We start from the raw sequence: 21060 nt of genomic DNA, 5'->3' as shown, positions 1-21060 counted from the left end.
CTTTACGTTGTGTGTATTTATAAGTAAAACCACATGTTTCTCATCTACAAATAGTCAAGTAATTTCCTGACCTTTCTACGAAAGCAAATCCCATCTTTCATATTTCAGCCAGGATTCAGTGTAATATTCATCAATGTTTGCAGTTTGTGGGCTTTTGCAATGGTCTGTGTGTTTTTATTCCTCTGTTCATTGTACACTGATAGTTGTGTATTATACGCGTCATTGACCTCGATATATTCCTATGAAGTGTGGATAGTATGGGGCACCTTAGGGTAGTTGAATTTCATTAGACATTGTACTGAATGAATGACTTTTAATTTTCGTATAATATTTATGCCTAGTAACCCAAGCTCACTCAAAACTGTTCAGCTCATTAAAGAAAATTAAATTTACATTGATAATCATTTGTAGTCGGAAGAATTTAAATAGGGACAAAAAATACCCCAAGCCGAACCTCAAGCCGCATCATAAGGTGATGTTCGGCATCTCGTCAGAAGTCATTGTTCACCTAGGGGCTTGTTTATTTTAATGTAATTAGAAATCATTTATATTGTCTTTTATGTCCATGATTTTTTTAATCCATTATTAGCACCTCCTGATTGATGATAATCTAGTTTTTACAACAATAAATATGATTGACATATTTATGACCCGAAGGCTTAAAATAGAATTTGGGAAAACCTGTCTTTACCTGGACGAGGCAAAATTCTCTATGCAATAAACCGAAATGCACCTCCGAGGCCTATGCAAATAAGCGATTTTTTCCCTAATAGAATAATAGGAAATGGTTTTGTGCAGGAGAAAATTATGCTAATAACCGAAATATGCAATAAAGCGATATGCGATTAAGTGGAGTCGACTGTACAGGGTATTGACTTTATCGATGGAGAATATATCATTATGAAAATGTTGAATAATACTGGTCCAAACATTGAGCCTTGGGGAACACCTTTATAAATATTTTGCCACATACTAGATACTGATCCCACTTTGACTAATTGTGATCTATTTGATAAATAAGTGAAAATTTGTAAGAAATTATATAGTTTCAAGAGAATCATTTTCAGCTACAAAAGTTTTAATAAGGAGGGTTTGACTAAAATGGGCTTTGTTACTTTTTGGTTTTTAGTTGTTTCATTTTAATCTCTAATCGTGCATTACCCAATATCTTTTTTCTTACGAATATCTTTTATTTCGTGGCCAATTCTGATATATAATTATACATAATATGCACCCCCATGCTCAGGAAATGATTTATATGTAAAATGTGCGCATAATACAGACCAAAATATAGTAATATATTAACAGCATTATAATTTCAAGAGATCCATCAACACAGCAGAAACATTTTTTATTTTCACGAACTGCTTTTTTCCAGTCCTCAATGACTTTTAATAATGCTGTGAAGTGTGTCACAGCCATAGCCAAGCTGATAGGCTGATAAAGATGGATGGAAAATACTATCTAAGTAATCAATTAGCTGCTGGTAGATGATATTTGATATTGCAGGGAAAATACTGACAGAAATTTCCTACTTGCAATTGGCTATTTTTTGTATTTTCGTTGTACTACCGGTACGTTCTCTGCACATTTTTTTGTAATCCTCCTACCGAATAAGTTTGTATTTGGTATGTAGCCTTATTATGAACAGTAACAGATTAAGATTGACTATGGTTACTGTTCAGTGATTTTTACAAAAGTTAAGGCCCTTGGACTTAGAAACTTTCAATGAATTTACAGTTATCCACACTTATTTTTGTAATGCTTTTATCAGTTGATTCTGTCTTTTGTATGTAGTCTTACTATGAGAAGATACAGATTTTAAGTTTGACTATAGTTATGGTTGAATAATTTTTACAGAAGTTACGGCTTAGAGAATTTCAGTGACTTTACAGTTTTCAACACTTTTTTTGTAATACTTTTATCAGTTGATTTTATCTTTTGTATGTTATCATACTATTAGAAGTTACAGATGAAGTTTGACTTTGGTTATGGTTGAATGATTTTTGCAGAAGTTATGGCCCTTGGACTTTTAGTGAATTTAAAGTTTTCAGCACATTTTTTAACATGGAGACATTGGAACGCTGTCCTTTTATTTATATTAAATTTATTAATTTTGTTTTCAACTGAATCATTTTTAGTAGGTTCCCTTCTAAATAAAATGGATTAAAAAGATGTTTTAAATATTTGTAATTTTATTAGTAAAACAGTTCTGTGTTTTGCAAAAATGCCTTTTTTTTACCACAACTGGAAGCAAATTTTTTTTTGATGTCAAGGAGTTCAGAATCAAATAACTTGTGGGTCTTTGAAATGTTTTGTTTAGCAGTTGTGTTAAGAGATAAAGATGTAATATTTTGCTTGGATAAAAGTTTCTCAAGTGGTCAGAATGAAAATAATTTAGACAAATTTCTATACATTTTATGCGTGATCTTATAAAAATCCTTGTGCTAGTGCATCAGTGGTAATTGTGTTTGGCAATTACATTACGATTAGTGTACAATAATATGATGAAAGCTATGGCCTTAATTGGGTGCAAATTCCATAGCAAAGGTATCAGGACTCTTAGAGTAGTACTTCATGCCATTTGTCATTTTTCATTAGTGGGAGATAGGGAATAAGGGCATTCCAAATACTCCTAAAATTTTCGGAAGAACTGCTCCGGGTTTGGCATAAATTGCACAGTTGTATCAAGATCCTTCCAACAGGAAGTAGCTTTTTAGAAAAAATGACATAGACGTTTTTGAAACATTTTGTCTAGCCTGCATTTTTACTATTTCTGGAGCTTCATTGTATCCTGATATAGTGATTTGCTCGGACAAAAGTTTCTCAAGTGTCAGTATGATGAATTTTTAAAAAAAATTTTATGCATTTAATACATTTAATACATATCACTGGTGCCATGAATGCAGTAAGATTTAACACATGTTCAGAACTGGTTAAATCTAGGCATTCTTCAGCTCTTGTGATCATAATTTGGTTATTCACTCTTTCCAATTAATTATCAGTTGTTAGTTTTGTTAGTAGCTGACAAAAAAACTCTCAAATTGTATTTTTTATTTTGTGTCTTATGCTTAAAAGTCTTCTTTATTTTCTGAAGAGAAATTTCTGCTATTAAATGTATTCAAAATTCAGAAGACACTGTTGTATTTATTTCACCAAATTATGCATAGTTATTAATTTCATTTATATTCCTATCCTAAAAGACATCATGACTTTTATATATATTATTTTGTGCTGAGACTGGTCAGTGGCAGAATTATAATGGTCGGGCCTGGCATAGCCGCCCCCTTTAAATGGGGAATTTGTTTTTGCTTGATATCTAGATTTTTCGAAAATTCTATCCCCCAAAAATTGTCTTGCCTCACTTCACTTACCCTTTAATTCCATTTATGCCCCAACCTGAAGTTATGGATCTTATACTTTGATTTGTTGCAGAAGTCAGTAATATCTACATGTATTTATGTGTTGTTCCTTATGCATTCAGATGGATAACTTGTCCTCTTACTTAATGGCTATAACCCATTTAGGCTATTTGCATGTACATGTATTTCTAAAACCAAGAGGGCATGAAATTCACACATTGCTCCTTATATAATGTAGTACATGTACACATGCCTGTGTGTACAACATGTTATTTATATACATGGCTAAAATACATGCACTATAGGAGATTATATGACCTGATACAAACAGTAACCTTTGACCTGTAAAGTTTGATAGGAGGAATTAAATGATTATTTTATTGTTAAATAATACAAAGCTTTCTATGGGTTATATCTGAAGTGGATGGTAGGTGATTTCAGTTATTTCATACTTAAATAAGGATAAACCTTAAATTTCCTTACTATTATTTATTTTAAACACCTTAACACTTTGGTGTTCTACATTTAAAATCATGTGATCTGCATAGTTTTATGTAAATATGCAGTGTCATATCACCCAAAACCACGAGATTTAAAAAAAAAAAGTTATATATTGAATTTCATTGAAATATGAACAGTTTTAGTGAAGAATGTTACCCCAGAAGTGTTATCCAGTTCTGTATTAGAACTTGATTAGATACTTCCTGTTTCCTTATTTTGTTAACATTTTCATATGTTCAACATTTATGATATCTTTCCATGTGATGTAATGACATTTTAAATGTAAGGTGCCCTATTGCTATCTATTCTGTACAAGTTTTAAGAGGGTGTCCACTGTCTATGCAAATATCAAGCATTGGGTGTCACATGACAAATTTTGTTTTCAAAATATATTCATCTATTTAAATTTTCAAATGCATCCATCCTTAAAGTTAAATTGGTTTTTGATTAATTGCAATGAGAAAAAAAAATACGTAGAAAGCATTGAAATTCATTGAAAAGGGAGATAACTCTTTAATTTTGTATAAAATGTAGTTGCTTTATCAGGGAACTTAAAAAGTTTTCTGAGCTGTCACTTTAAATTTTTTTTTTTTTACTATTTGATGTATATACATGTATGATATAAACATTACAATGGAATAAAATTTCCATAGGATGAAATTTACCATGTATCATCCATATCATAGGAACTGCCTGGTTTCTAGATGGACAGTCTCAAATGAGGAGTATTTTCCCATTTTTCCTATTTGACTAAATGTTATGAAGTTTTATTGACACAAATAATTTTTATTTACTGATTTAAATCTTACATGTACTTATATCATTTATGAGATAATGGGTTTGGGTCAGTAACAATGTACAAAAATATTCACCAGTTAAACCTTTGAAAATTAGAAGTACATGTACCTTTGAAAATTAGAAGATATGATTAATATGATTAATGCTTGCAGATATTACAAGGTTTTACATCAAGTTATTCCTGTTTTATCAAGTCAGGACCATTCCAACTTCTCAGTTTTTGCTCTGAAATTGACATTTATTGTGGTAGTTTTGTTATTACCCTTTAGGTAGAGTTAATGGTAGTTTAGATATTACAGATGCTAGATAGTGGAAATAAAGTGGGATATAAAGTTATCATACTGTCCCTTTTATTCTAAAATCAACGAATGAAACTAGATGAAACTTTCATCTTTTGAACTGCCTGTCAGTCTGTCTATCAGTATGACGTGGCATTGTCTATAAATCCTCTTACATTACATGCTGGTTTTGATGAAACTTTGTAAATTGTTAAAGCACTACATGGAAATGTGCTTATTGCCAGGAGTTTACATTCCTTTGAAAATAGGAAGATCAGGGGGTGTATTGTTTCACCCTGTCTGTCTGGAGCTAACAATTTTCTAAACAGCTTGCAGCATTGTTATGAAACTTTGTTGGATGTAATATAGTCACATTGAGATGTATATACTATTATGAATTTATGTTTGGACAAAAATTGTAAAAGTGATGGGTTTTTTGTCAGCAAAACTTGGTCTCAAGTATTGTCCACAACTCCTCCTCAACAACTTGCAGGATTGTTATGAAACTTAATGGGGGTTAAATTACCATGTAAGGATGTACTTATTGTCAGTAATTCAAATTTTGACTAAAATTGTAAAAAACGACGACTGTTGGAACTTAAGCATTTTTCAACAAAACATGGTCTCTTACGTTGTTCACAAATCCCCTTTAACGACTTGCAGGATTGTGATGAAACTCAATGGAGTGTTAGATTACCCTGTGGAGGTGTTCATTTGTCAGGAATTTATGTTTGGACAAAAATTGTAAAAATGATGGTTTTTTTGTCAGCAAAACTTGGTCTCATGTATTGTCCACAACTCCTCCTCAACAACTTGCAGGATTGTTATGAAACTTAATGGGGGGTTAAATTACCATGTAAGGATGTACTTATTGTCAGTAATTCAAATTTTGACAAAAATTGTAAAAACGACGACTGTTGGAATTTAAGCATTTTTCAGCAAAACATGGTCTCTTATGTTGTTCACAAATCCCCTTTAACGATTTGCAGGATTGTGATGAAACTCAATGGAGTGTTAGATTACCCTGTGGAGATGTTCTTTTGTCAAGAGTTTATATTTGGTCAAAAATTGTAGAAATGATGGCTGTTTTAACTAATAAGCTTTTTTCAGCATAATTTGGTCTCATGTGTTGTCTGCAACTTGCATCGTCTGAATATAGCTGAAACATTGCTGCTCGGACGTTAAACCCCAACAAACAAACAAAAAGCAACTTGCTGGATTGTAAGGAATATTCAGTGGAGTGTTAGATTACCACACAGAAATGTACATATTGTCAGCAAGTAGCTATATTCTGTTATTGTGTTGTTAGCAAAAATTAGTACTGATTGCTGTTTGGAGTTGGATGTTTAAGAAATTGCAGCAAATTGTGTGTCAAAAGTGCTTAGTCTATCCACCATAAAAACTGTGTCCAGTATGAAATGTATGTCCACATTGGTCCCCAAATGTACTGTGTTTGAAATGCTAGGGGTATTAGTCTTTTTTGGGGGCAATGTCTAGTTCAGCCTGCTGTTTGCCATACTATTACAGTTAGGTTTTTTTAAATTTGAGTTTAAAAATTTGAAAAAAATTATTTGGAAAGGCAAAAAGATAATTATTTTGAAAAAGCAATGCAACAGTTTCTAATTTTCTCTGTTATAATGCCTTAGAAAGTTTGCATGCTTAACAATCATGTTACATTGTTACAGACAATTCTCCTTAAAATTTGAAGAAATAACAGGATTGGTTATGATGAAATAGTATTCAAGATTTTAAGTACCATTCTGTGTATGAAACAGGCAATGAATGACACGTCATTTTTCTCAAATTGGATAAAGCAGTAAAATCTTTCTTGGTTGGTTTTATCCATGTATACACTTAAATACATCAATTGTGTTGTCAAGTAGGTACTAACAGTATTGTTAATAGATAGTATATGGATTTCCTTGTGTCATTTCTTACTCAACAAATGTGGTTGGTTCAGACATGTGTGTTTAAAGTCTATTATTACTATAGGATTGTGAAATGACAATTAGAGGTGTTTTTAAGTTGAAAAGTTAATTTAGACCATTTCTCAAAAGGATTTACCTTCCCCTAGCATCTATAGTGCCTTATTTTTTTTAAATACAAAATTAAAATGTAAACCAGTTTGATATTTGTCTACAAATAAAATGTAAATTTTGTATTTGTTACTTGTCCCTCTTGAATGTCAGGCTGAGGTCAAAACCATCGCCTACATATACATGATATCTACACTGTGGCATGGACACATAGCGGGACAGTGAGCAATTATGGTTTCTTGCCCAGCCATGGATGGAGTGGTTGTTCATTAATGTTCTGTGTGTCAATCTGTTTGTTCAAATGTAAGGAAGTTTATATATGTACCAATAAACAATTAAATGTTTTGGGATTTAATCCTACATTTTACTGAATTAGCTGAATAAAGTGGTTTATGGAATGACTTTTTAATAGTGGTTCTAGATCTGACAATTAGTTCATTTGAGGATGTATGTGTAGTAATTGTTTTTTATCTGTCAGGCTGAGGAAGATATGGTACAGGTAGGAGGTAACAGAGAACATCAGGCCAAAGAAGCTGCAAGGATAATTTATGGAGCTACAGGACAGAACAACAGGTATTCTTACTGGAATAAGTCTTATACTTTATATCTTTACAGACAGACTGACAGATAGACAGACAGATAGACTGACAGACTAAAAATCATTAGCAGATTGACTAACATGCTGTCAGGTGTCAACAGTAACAAGAATTTGAAAAAAAATAAAGTAATTAAAAAAAGACAATTTCAATTTGTTTGATAAGCAATGTAGATATTTAACTATATAAGCAGGAAAGTTGGTTTATTTATGCAAAAATGCGTTAAATTTTTATTGCATGGAGATACAATATTATGTATGTACCACTATTATACAAAATTTTATTTTACAGCTATACCACTCCTTACACAACCAATGGTTACAGTACCTCAGCTTCAGAAAATGTCAGCTCATCATGGAAGTCCGATAAATTTCTGATGTCCAATGTTAGAAGAACATTTTGTCTTCTGGTGACCTTTGACCTTGGTCTCATTTTCATCATATGGGTCATTTACACCCAGGTATACAGTAGTTCAGATTAAATGAAAGTCAACAGATAAGATAATCTTTAATGAAATGTGTTTTTTCATTTTTGGCTCTCTAAATATTATACCACAACTCAACAAGTGGATGGTATATTGGAATAACTTTGTTCGTCTGTCTGTCCATCCAAATCTTCGTCACAACTATCTTGGGTCCAAATGGTTGTATTGATTTCAAATTTGGTATGTGGCTCCATATAGATAGGCCATATTTCATAAGTAATTTTGGTTGCTCTTTGATTTCAACTTCTTGTTTTGTGGGATTTTTTTCACTATATTGAATGATAGAGGAAATTTTCATCACAGAAATCTCAGCTCTCAATGGATGCATTAATTTCTGATATAGTGTGTGGCTCATATAGATAGGGTATATGTTGAAAGCAATTTTAGTTGATCTCCAATAACTTCCTGTTTAATTGGGGTCAATGTTGACAAGTTTTTCCCAAAAGAAAACATGTGGAACACCACTCTTTAAAAAAGACAGATGATATTGAATGATGAAAACAAAAGCAGAGAAATTAAAGACAGAAGCTGTATACAACATATTCTTTGAAAATCAAAAAGAGTTGAGCAGTGGATTTTATTGGAAGAGTATATGAGCTGCATGCCCCCTTTAAATTAGACAGTTTTTGACTGGAAGTTTTAAAGAAGCCTATTCTTTTTACCTTTTTCAGATGTTAACAGGTTCATCCACTTCAAAATGGGACCAGTTTATAGACCAAGTGGAGAAATATAACATTAACACATCACTGTTTGATATTGTGGTAAGTTCTGTATATTGACCAGAGAAATATAACACAATCTCTATTTTATTAAGTGGTCAGTTCTGAACATTAACCTTCTATTTACCGGTAATGCAGACTGTATACAATATGTTTAGTGTGAATGAATTGTGTAAGGTGTCAATTCACTCTGGATATCAGGGTCACAATATTACACTAAGCAATATATGAATCATCTATAAAATACTTGGTTAAATAACTAAAAGTTTCAATAGTCTAAGGCCTGGTAAACTTAAATGATAGATTTTCATCTAACCTTCACAAAAAATACGGGGTGGGTTGGAGGATTTTATTTTTTTATTTATTATATCTTACCCGGCACCACAAAACTGGACAAAACTTCCATGAAAACTACAATCCAAGTCTGAAATTGATGACATAAGTAGTTAAGAATTTCCTCTGACTTAAGTAATTTTTCAAATTTTGTGGTTCTGGGACCAGATATTTGCTAGCCTATTTTTTGCTATTTGAAAAATAGATATGCTCTAAATCCATAGCCACATCAGTTTCAGATAAGAAACATCATTTTAGTCAAATGAAAATAAAAGATTTGTGTGTTATACCTTGGTGCTAGAAAATGTGGGAGGGGATGAAAATCAAAGTTTATTTGGCCTTATATTTCAAAGATATTTCTATTTCAGTTATGATTGAAGTGACTAAAACTCTTTCAATTATTTTTTTCACATACAGGTATGATACACTGCTATGATAATGGCGAATTTCTTTTTAAAAATTCCAAATTTAACATACATTTTAACTTCTCTTAGCATTACACATGAATCATTAGAAATCTTTCAATGAAATAGAAACATCTCTTTATTGTGAAAGAACTCTTTTCATGGTTACAATTTTTTTGTTGGGTAAAAAACTTGATGAAAAATATTGTCCTTGCCCAGTAAAAATGGAGAGATGCCACACCTTGTCCTCACAGACCCTCACCCCTCTGCAAGTGTCAGTGTCCCTCTTTATAGTTTCAAAGTCCCCAGATGAAAGTTTGATTTACAGTGTCATATCTGTTATAGTCCTCTTAAGTGCCATATATAATTTGACAAAGCTGATTGTCTACAGTAAACCTAGCACATTGCACACTATAGCTCCCTTTTTGTTTGCCTCTATTTTCAGATGCTAATTAAAGCACTTCAACTATCAAATTCCAAACAAAAATTAAAATTTCGACTTAAAACTAAATTTTGCCTGAATTAAAAATCCACAAAACTTACATACCACAATAACTAATTGATACTTAAAGAAAAACATTACATTGCTACATAGGTTTTCTGTATGATTTTTCTCTGCCTTTTCAGATGTTGTCAACCATTAGATTCACCCTGCTACTGCTGGCCTATGCACTATTTAGAATTAACCATTGGTGGATGATAGCTGTAAGTTTAGAGATAGCTCACTGTGAAAATACTTTAATTCATGGATACCAATTTTCGTGGATTAGAGAAGAAAAACACAAGTTTGTGGATTCTTGAAATCATGGTTTCGAGGGTTTCAGTATGCACATCAATGGGATTCTCCTTTTCTTTGGGAACCAAATTTAGAGGTTTGGCCTACCCATAAAAACCATGAAAATTGGTACCCCCTGAACAGTAGTACTTTCACAATATTATGGCAAATTGGTTATTTACAATATAGCTACTTACAGAGGTTTCATACCTCAATCCCAAAGAAAACCTTTACTTACGTGTATAGAGGTATCTCTTAGAGGATCTTTTTATAGAGGTATCTCTTAGAGGATCTTTGTATAGAGGTATCTCTTATAGGATCTTTGTATAGAGGTATCTCTTATAGGATCTTTGTATAGAGGTATCTCTTAGAGGATCTTTACTGTGTTTATTATGATGTTCTTCATAAGTCATTTTGGTTTTGCTGCTGTAGAAACAGAAACCATGAAAATGTATTGAAAAGAAAAGTGAAGACAACAAGAGAAGTCAGTTACCTAAGACAAACTGATGAAAATGAAACCAGAAGAAATAAATTGAACATTGTAACTTATTATAAATCTGGTGTCAGTTCTTAAATTTGAATACATGTGCTGAAACTGTTTGATAGACAGTAATTAAGATTGTAATTAGAATATATGAGTAGTCTTGATATGTTTGAATCATGAATGTCAATTTGGTATGTTGAATGGTGCTGATTAAGTTCATGGATTGTTGCCATTTGACCCTTGTCACTGTGTTTTGTGCTATACAGTTATAATGTCTGCATTGATTTTTTTTCTTTTTTCTTTCAGATAACAACATTCTTATCCTGTTCATTCCTTTTAGCAAAATGTTTTCTTTTTAATGTAAGTTGCTTATGAATTTTTTAGCTGAACAGATAGGACAAGATGATTTAGATATGTATCAGTCTTTGTAAGAATCATGCAAATTCTGTAAAATCTGATACACCCCTAAAAAAGCTACAATTTTTTTATTTTTGTTACTAAGTTGCTTCATAGGTCTATATGATGAAATGCATAATGATTCATTTCAGTAATTTTGAATTCTGCAGTACATTCTGTATAATTTATATCTCTTATGAACATAGGTTATATGAAAAGCCACATGTTGTCATCTGTTTACTGAAGCATTTTAAATAAAATTTCAAAAATAAAAATGTGTAGGCTTTAAATTTATTAATATAGAAATTCTACAAAATAGCTTTTAGTCAAAGTTGCACACAACTATTACTGTCACTCATTTCATTGATAGATCCCCAAAACAGAACTTATCAAATAAATTTGTTAACAGGGATATATACGATTGTATAGCCATGCTTTTTGTTGTCCTCTAAAAAAATTGTAATAGAACATTTTTCTGTAAAGTCTTATATTTTAAATTCATTGGTAAAAGTTTTTGAAAAAAGTTATTTGGATACTAACAATAGATTTTTTTTTACACACATTGAAAATTTCCATGAAAGTTAAATGTGAAATCTAAGGTACCAGATTCAAAAGATAATATAAACCTATGTATGACGACAAGACAAAGGCAATACACAACAAAGAACCTAAAACACAATCACAATAACAGACACATAGAAAGAAAATGAATAAGATACATAGACTTCTCTAAAACTCAGTAGCATGGACCAGGTGCAGTGATAGGGTATATGTCTTCTAGAAAAGAACTCAGCCTTATTTCTTATAAATTATCATGTCAACGTTGATGAAAGAGGAAAATAATGACATGGTGATCCTCTTGGTGCAGATGGATACACCATAATTAACCACAAATTCATGATGATAGCCCATGAATCTTTAGTAGTGAACTTTAATCTTGTAGCAGCTCAGCATTAATGCATCAATGCACTGAAATAGATGCATGGTACAGAACCTGAACTAATACGTGCGACAAAAATTGTGATCAGTCATCGATCCATTGAACCAATCCAACAAACTGGTGATGGCATCATGTGACCATAGAGCAGTCAATTTATATTTTACAGTTTCGTTAGTTTGTCAATTTTACACATAATCAAGGATTGGTTCGACGACTGTACTGACAATCTAAAATTATGAAATAAATTTAACAGAAGAAAAAATGCATAAATTAGTATATGATTCAGTGCCACTCTGTAGAGACTGAAGCCTCACTTTTTCTCTTTTTTTTTCAGTTTTCGGAAAAAAATGCCCTAGGTTATGTATTGTTGATAGTTTCATTTAGTATGGCATGGGTTGAGACTTGGTTCTTAGACTTCAAAGTTCTGCCTTCAGAGAAAAAAGCCAAGAGAAGAGGTATGCAAATATTTACTTTTCTTTTCAGTTAAATGTTACTGTATTCATTTGTTAAATGATTCTGCGTTTTTTTTTTTATTTTAAAGAAGTAGGATGAATGAATATTTCTGTGTAATTAGAGTTAAGCAAACTTATTATTTGATTAATGTGAAATATTACAGTCTCTCCTTCAGTAATTAGTGATTTAAATTATTTCTGTTTTCAAAAATATAAAATTTAGATTTTCAGCTTGCAAGCTTTTTTGAAATTTTGTTCCTTTGGTGATTTTTTTTAATTATAAATTGATTTCACCTCTTAAGTTTTGCAACAGAAATTTTCCATTTCACTTAGAATTAAAATTAATGGTTTGACTAAACCTTGAAAAGCATTTATATAAAACTGCACTAACAATTGTTTTTCAACAATTTGTCTCAAGTTTTCAAGATCTTATTTCTAAAAATTGTTCTTTATCTTAGGTGTAACATTTTGTATTCTTTTTAGTTCTTGGTGGTATGCATTGTGTATTGATCAATGTGCACTCTATTTGACCCAGCTATAGCCTCACGAAGCTCTCCTTTCCATTTTGTGATTTTGAAATTGATAAGCTATGAGAGAGTTCTTTCCTTTAGAATAAAATATTCAATGAAATTTTTATCAGGGATTTACTGGTATCTATGTACTATAGGAGTGACTTTAGAGCCTATATTCAACAAATAAAAATTACGGGTTCTAGTTTTTGTAAATTCTGGATGATTTTGAAATAGTGCTGACTTGGAAAGTTTACTTTAAACTTGGAGAAGGCTAGATAATCTATGATTACTTGCCTTTATATCTTTTATTTTTAAAGATTATATAAATTTAAATGTGAAAAGTGAACTATATACTTGTTTGAAGAGTCGAGGCATAATAAACGACTTCTTATTTCATTTGGGAGGGTATTCCCAATGAGATCGGCCCGAGTAAACAAATGTATGACTGAATAGTTCTCTTAGGTTTAGAAATAAAAAGAGCATTGTTAATGGCATTTCTTGAATGGTATGGATTTAATTCAGATTTTTATTTTATCTGCTAAATAAGATGGAGCTAACCAATTTAAACATTTGAAGATCAATAGTATACTTTTCATGCCAATCCATCCAAATCAAATATTTCCATCCTATCTTCTCAGGAACTAAAAATTGCTGCCCCTTAAAATTTTGAATACAACATCATTGAGATGTTTCATACATATTTTATGCCTGCACTTAATTTATTTTTCCAATTTAAAATGCCTAAAATTATTTATGCTTTGATTTTATTTTTTGTAAGAAATTTCACTCAGGGTTTTAGCCTTTTTGTAAGAGTTGTTTCCCATTTTGTCCTTGGACTGCTGAGTTTGCATGGAAGTTTTTTTTGAAGATGATGATGATGATATTAATGAATATGATTTTTATGAAGGTGTGTAATGATTGGTTGTATTCTAAGAGTTCTCTGCTGATCATATTTAGGAATGAAGCATTTTTTTCAATTCAGAAGTGGCATTGATCCATAATTTTGAAATTTCGAATTTCTAAAATTTAATTTAAAACTAAAAGAAATATCAAAGTAGTAAAATTTGTATGTTTTCATTGACAATGTTATGGCTCCTTCTGTGGTTGACACCAAATGGCAATTATGTAGGTGATACAGGTAGAATTTAAATACAAACGAACTACAAGTGCTTGATATGTTTTTACTTGTACTTGTTTTATCCTGTGCCTGTGAGTGCCAGTGTCTATAAAAAAAATAGTGTTCAGAATCAGATGAAAATCTATAATCAATTACTCTTAGTGTATTAATTTTTGCGGATTATGTCAAATGAACAAATTCTAGGGTATCAATTTTCACGGTTTAAAAAAAAATGGTTGGCAGTATATGGTGTTATGATAAATTTTGCTGGTACTGTTTTCCATGGTTTTCTGCCCAACGCAAAAATAGCAAAAATTAGTACACCACGAATATTAGTACATTTACAGTAATCAGAGTAATTGGAGTAGCCTGTCCAATGCGATTATCAGTTACTGAATTAGACATTGGACTTACAGCTGGAAGATTTAAGTCATCTATAAACATGTTCTAAATGCTTAAATCTTTGTTGGCATATGAATTTTAACATAGTTTACAGGTGGCTTTAAGTCACAAAAAGTATTCAAAGGAACATCTTGTATTTCAATGAACTTGAAATTTTCCACATGACACATTTTTTATTGCCTGCATCGTCAAACCACTTTTGTTGTTGATTCTCCACCATGTAACGTCTAATCTGTCACTGAAGCACTTTATAACTACCACCATGCGACGTCTAGTCTGTCACTGAAGCACTTTATAACTTGCGAAAAATAAAAATGACTCGCATGATTCAATTTGTTATTAGTTTGGTTATTCAAAAAGAGTAACACAGGTTTACTCAATTACTGCAAGCTGTGTTTAAAGTAAATTTATTTTAATTCTAAATAATAATTTTTTTTTAGTTCCAACTAATTGGTATCTTGTTTTTTTTTTAGTTCCAACATATTGGTATTTTTGGTTTTTTTAGTTCCAACCAATAGGTATTTTGGATAATGTCATTTATAAAGTATTGGCCTCAGAGCCACACTTACCACAACTTCCATGCACTTATTGTAGTAATTGACACTGGAACCGCTTCTAGAATGCATTGATGATTGTGCCTAAATAATACCACCATTGATGAAGGGGGAAAATTCACGTTTATATAGTTATATATTTATATATAGGCTTTTTATATATTTATATATAGGCTAAGGAAATGTATTTGTGGTTATATTTTTATGCTGTGCACTGCCTGGTCCTGCATACTTTCCAAAATTGCACTTATTTTTGGTCTTGGATACTTAAGGGGTCTTTGAAGTAATTCACTTAACCCTTACCATGCTGTTTTATCTTTTATAATCTTTATTTGATGAATTATTTTTAGAAACGAATGTGTCAAAAATTAAAGCAGTTTATTTTTTTTTTCATTCATGAAGCATTTTTGGTGACTTTGGGAAGTAGAATATGAAGATTCCATGCATTTAGCTTAGTATTAGACAGTTACAAGTTGCCATGCCAACATCCTTAATTGTGTAATGAAATAGTTTTTAAGCTTTTTCTAGCAGTTGTAAACAGACTAGGAAAAAAATATATCTTTTATCTAAATGTAGATTCACTTAATCTTGGGGGACGTCATAGACAAGCTATTGATAAGTAGATCAAAAATAATAAATATGAAAAGAATTAAAACTTTAAATAATAATAACCATACTTATTATGATTTTATTTATATTTTTTTATATTATGAAATTTATTATTATAATTTTAAATGTAAGACAAAAAATTGGAGAAAAGAACTACAAAGTTCTACTCATCTTGAGTAAGTTTCTGAAGAAACATTTATATGGTCAGAAATATTTTTCGTTCAAACAACAAACAATTTTTACTTTGGTTTTATGTGGATTGAAAATAGGTAATTCTATTTTTAGGACAAATCATAAATACAAAGTATCCAAAGTGAAACTGTCGCAAATGTAACCCTAAATACTTGTATACAGAACCTGCATGGTAGGGGTTAAATTATCATGTTATACAGATCAATGCATGATAATGTAGTGACGTTTAAAAGAGGACCCCAAAAGTAACAGATAATATTAAAATGACTTTAATTTCTATTTTTAGTTCGTGTTATTGCTTTTATTCTGAGCTTGGTGCTTTTGATTTTGGCTTTTAATACCATAGGTATGATCCTATTTTGAGATAGTAAATTTACTTTTTTTTTCTTTTTAAACTTGATGAATGCACACATTTGCAAATCATTTCAAGATTTTTTCAATTTTTAGTCATGTTCAGTTCAAAATCCAAACTCTGTCTGAACTGTGATATACCATGAAATGAAGGCCATTTTTGATAAAAAATCAACAAATGGCTGCTTTAAATTAGTGATTAGCTGTGCTTTGACACATGACAAAAGATACATGTACTAGACAAAACTTCCAATGATCCTTTCATTTACATTTTTATGTGCATGGTTAATGCTGTGACGGTATTATTGTTCATGGCTCACAAACTTTTAATGTTTTTGTGGTTTTGTCTTACCATAAAATTGGGTACTTACTGAAAAAAAAAGGAATTTCATAGTATTTCTCATTCATTTTTGTATGTTGAAGTTCAATTTTTGTCAAATCTCTGAGTAGGAGAACCCAAGAAATGACATTTTTCTTCTAACAAACAAAAACTGGTTCCTACAAATAAAAATACTATTTTCAGTAATGAGAATGAGGTTTGAAAACCTTTGTCTCAAGATTTCCAAATTACTGCTTTCCTTATTTGGAAGAGTTTGAGCTTTTGTAATCACTTGATGTCTGTCCCCGTTGTGGTTTTCTGTCAGTCATTTTAACTTTTCTTTAAAAATTTTCTCTGAAACCAGAGATTATTATTGTTAACCTTAATCATCAGCATCCTTTGGCTATGTACTAGGGTTTTATCAAAAATTTTCCACAGGGAAACTCTAAATGAAGATTAACTTTCCTACATGTAAAATTCCCAACTTAATGAATCATATCAAAATTTCAGGTTTTCTACTTCAATGCCAAATGGAAAGTAAAACATAGTAAACAACTTTCCCACACCAAAATTTCACTTGCCCCAGGTGAGGTGAAAGTGAAATCCTAGATAACTACTTAAGGTATCTACTATGAAAATTGTATCAATTATAAAAACCAAGAGTAAAATATGGCCACCGTTGCTATTTTTAGACCCCATATATCTCAAAAACTATAAGAGATATTGGAAAAGAAATATGACTTTCCTTTTTCAGCATGAAGAGCTCTACAAAAGGCTGCATTAGGTCAAAATTAGTTAAGAGTTTTGGCCTCTAAAGGCGAAAAATGTTTTTTTTTGCAGTTCATTTCCAACACCTTAAAAACTATAATAGATTTTAAAAAAAACTTTCAACTGATGAAATAATCTTTGTAATAAGGCCTACTTAAGGTTTTATTGGGTCAAAGTTGTTAGATGACTACTTATTACAATTATTGCCCTTGAAAGGCAAAAAAATGAACCAGGTGAGCAATTTAGGCTCCTGGGAGCCTGTTGTGTACTATTGCTTTCCACTTATAACCAAAGCACTAAATTTTGTCATTGAGAAAGGGCAAACATACAGTATTTTAATTTAAACCTAATCACTCATTTTTTGCTTAAAAAATTATTTCCAAAATGACCTTTCCAATTTACGTGAAAAATCTTCAGGTAATTTCCTGTAATATCATATAGTATTAAAAAATAATATCTACTTGTATGTCTTGTTTTCCTGTTTATTGCCATCCCATACCAATTTATCAAGTGATCAAAATGTTTATATACTGGAATTTCAAGGATTTTTTCCCATTTGTATCTAGATAAAATGATGAGTAATTGAAAAATTTTGTCCACCCAATGTACTTACTTGTAATTTTAACCAACCAATAAGAAGCAATGTAAATTACATTTTATAGCCTTACAGCAGGCCTTGCTGTGGGCCTTGCAGCGGGCCTAGCAGTGGGCCTAGCCCATTATACATTATTTAACTGGCCCATATATTTTGTTTATTAAATTCTTAAATTCATTTTTGAATGTTTAATGCATAAGTTAAAGTTGTATGGATTTTCTATTTCCAATCTTGTATAAATTGTATAAATCATGGACTTGTAGAATCTGGTTGAAACATGAATCTTAATTTGAGTTGTAGAATTTTAATGCTGTAACTGAATTGTTTTCTTTTTGTTTTTGACAGTGGGCGAAGTGGATGAAAGATCACCTTTATTAGATGATGGTTTTAGAAGTGGGGAAGATGCTGATTTCTATAGTCCCCAAGATTCAGGGGGTAAGTGACATGTACAAATACTGAGCTTTCTAGTGCAAGTCTCTGTAAGAATAAAGCAGTAGATAAAACATGGTATTTATGAACTTTCCACACAGTATAATTTGTACCATAAAGACTAAATTTTCATATCATTTTGGTAAAATGAATTATAAATTCATCTCCAGTTATGCAGAGATTAAATAGTGAAGTCTTGAGTGGACTTACATTGTCAGATTGGTAGATTTTTAACATGCATTTTTCAGATTTTTCACACTTTGCCTTATTATGACAAAGTCTTGAACTTAAGCAGGAGTCCAGCTTATAATCGTGCAGGGTTTGACTTCGGGTCATGTTCTTTAAAAGTAAGCTTAGAAACAAATATGTTCTCAACCTAATACTGCCTTCAAACTCCCTTACCCATAACCATTATGATACATGTAATTATAGAGGAAGGGATAAAAGAGTAAGAATAATGTTTTTGTCTAGTCTTCTTTTTAATCATACCCTCGCAAACACAGTTTTGGGGTATATTTATAGGAATCACCCCGTCCATCTATCTGTCTGTCTGTCTCTCTGTCCACATTTCTGGTAAGTACAACTCCTCCTTAACTGCTCAAGGGATTTTGATGAAATTTTATAGGAAGGTTAGGTATCATATGTAGAAGTCTATGATGGAATATAATTTCTGTCGGATGACTCCAAAGGGAGGTAATCCAAAGTAAGGGTTTTACATGTCAAAACTTTGTCAGTGCATCTTGTCCGAAACCTCTTAAGGGATTTTGATGTAACTTTTAGGAAATTTAGGTATCATATTTAAATGAAGTATTATAATTCCAAAAATAGTATCCAAATTAAGGGTTTTACATGTTAAAACCTCTTCAGTGCAAGTCCTCCTTGACCGCTCTAAGGATTTTGATGAAATTTTATAGAAAGTTTGGGTACCATATATTAATTTGCCAAAAGAATCATACATGAAATTACTGTTTGAGGACTCCAAAGGGAGATAATCCAATTTAAGGGTTTAATTGGTTAAAACCTAGGAAGAGCAACTTCTCTTAGAATGTTTGTGTTTGTGAGTTCTTAATAAAATTTAGTAGCAAGGTTGGGCATCATTTTTATATGTGCATGAAGGAATGTAATTATTGTTAGATGACTCAAAATGGTGACAAGAAGGAACTCTTGATTTTTGCAGAAAAATAACTTCTAAACCGCTCAGTGCACCTTGACGAGTACAACTGCTATGGAAGTTATAATAAGCAGTAGATTGTATTTGTAAATTGTCAATTATGTGATGTTGAGAATGCTTCCAATCAGCCTTTCTATTAATTCAGGTTGGCTACACCTGTATATCTGTCACTATGTTTGTGTGCCTTAGAGCTCTCATAGACTGTAGGTCCCTTTTTAACTACTGTTTGGGTGTATTTCTTGAATTCTATTACTTCCAACAGATTGTCAAGCTACCCAGGTACTTGTATGACACATTATGATCAAATTTCCAGCAAACAATGTAAAGATGTTTAGCATCTAATATGATCAATATGATGCTGGCAGTTCAATCTTTCTCTGTAAAAATGTAACAGTTAGTTACACCAACTGTACAGGTTTTTAAGCTATTAAGATATGTATATTTACATTGATAAAAAGGTTGGATAAACTGCCCTTGAAACATGACGGACAACAGTAAATTATCAGAGTGTTTTTTTGGAATGCACTATGAGGGTCTTTTGGGAAGATTTTGCATCTGAAAAATAAAACATGCAAAGGATCTAAAAGTTTGACTTAAAAGATATAAAAGTAGTTTTGTTAATGGTATGTTTTTTTTTTCATGTGTAGGCCTTGTTGGTATGTTAGTGTTATAGATCATTTTGATCTTGAAAACCTTTGTCTTGAGACTTGGGTCTCTTGAACACAGACACATTTTGAATTTTTGTAATGACCATTGAAAAAATTGATGTATACTACCAGTAACATCATGTTCATATAAAACACTGGAATTCACAGCCATATCCCTATTCATTGACTTGGGTAGAAAGAATGGCTGATTAAAACTTGTCCATGTTTCTTTTTTTCCATATATTGTCCTAAAATTGTTATATAAATGTGATTATATCACATTTCCAGATATTTTCAGTTATTAAAAAATAGTAGTTACAAGAATTGAATTTCTGGGCTTGTTTGTTGACGTGCTATTTCTGACGTCTAAACAGTATGGAGCAGGAAGATTAATTTTAGTCTAGAATTAAACACCTGATTCCTGTGTCATACAGAGTTAGTGTGATCTTGCAGATGTGTCAGAAAGATGAGGCTCTGAACAAGAGAGTATCAAAATATTTTCTAAAACTCTCATTTTTTGTGGTTTATTTTATTTCATTTACTGGTATAGTATTTCCTGGTAGTAAATTTATACACTCTTTCTCTTCCTGGTCATATAAATTACATGTAGTAATTTAAAAAAAAATTAAAATGTTGCAATTATTTTAAAGCCTGTCTAAAAACTTGTTTTGAAATTCACTTTAGACCCTCATTTAATACAAGCTTCTAGAAAAGTAAAACCCACTCAGATGATGAGAATAAGAAATAAGTCACCTTTTGTGGCATATTGTCTGTGATTAACTTAGGATCATGGTACCGCTCGGTTAAAATATTGTGACTTCTATTTGCTTTGTTAC

At 31.3% G+C, this 21060-nt stretch overlaps 1 protein-coding gene across 6 annotated transcripts in view; it reads left to right on the top strand.

Moving 5' to 3' along the window:
• The window catches only part of LOC148613074 (stAR-related lipid transfer protein 3-like), a 39524-nt gene that overhangs the window by 1723 nt on the left and 16741 nt on the right, over positions 1 to 21060 (top strand). For 2 of the 6 annotated variants that reach the window (XM_088595093.1, XM_088595096.1), the window contains exons 2-9: positions 7454 to 7548; positions 7863 to 8031; positions 8727 to 8816; positions 10139 to 10216; positions 11077 to 11130; positions 12441 to 12561; positions 16231 to 16290; positions 18323 to 18412. In XM_088595093.1, coding sequence (XP_088451219.1) covers positions 7454 to 7548; positions 7863 to 8031; positions 8727 to 8816; positions 10139 to 10216; positions 11077 to 11130; positions 12441 to 12561; positions 16231 to 16290; positions 18323 to 18412 — 757 coding nt within the window. Of the gene's footprint in view, positions 1 to 3681; positions 3790 to 7134; positions 7279 to 7453; positions 7549 to 7862; positions 8032 to 8726; positions 8817 to 10138; positions 10217 to 11076; positions 11131 to 12440; positions 12562 to 16230; positions 16291 to 18322; positions 18413 to 21060 lie in introns of those variants that run through there. The other 4 variants (XM_088595098.1, XM_088595097.1, XM_088595094.1 and 1 more) reach the window with 3 other exon arrangements.

Source organism: Perna viridis, chromosome 7 (assembly GCF_037379345.1).
Source record: "Perna viridis isolate PV_CMFRI_1.1 ecotype Kerala chromosome 7, ASM3737934v1, whole genome shotgun sequence".
NCBI lineage: Eukaryota > Metazoa > Mollusca > Bivalvia > Mytilida > Mytilidae > Perna > Perna viridis.
This window is presented reverse-complemented; position numbering and strand designations above follow the sequence as displayed.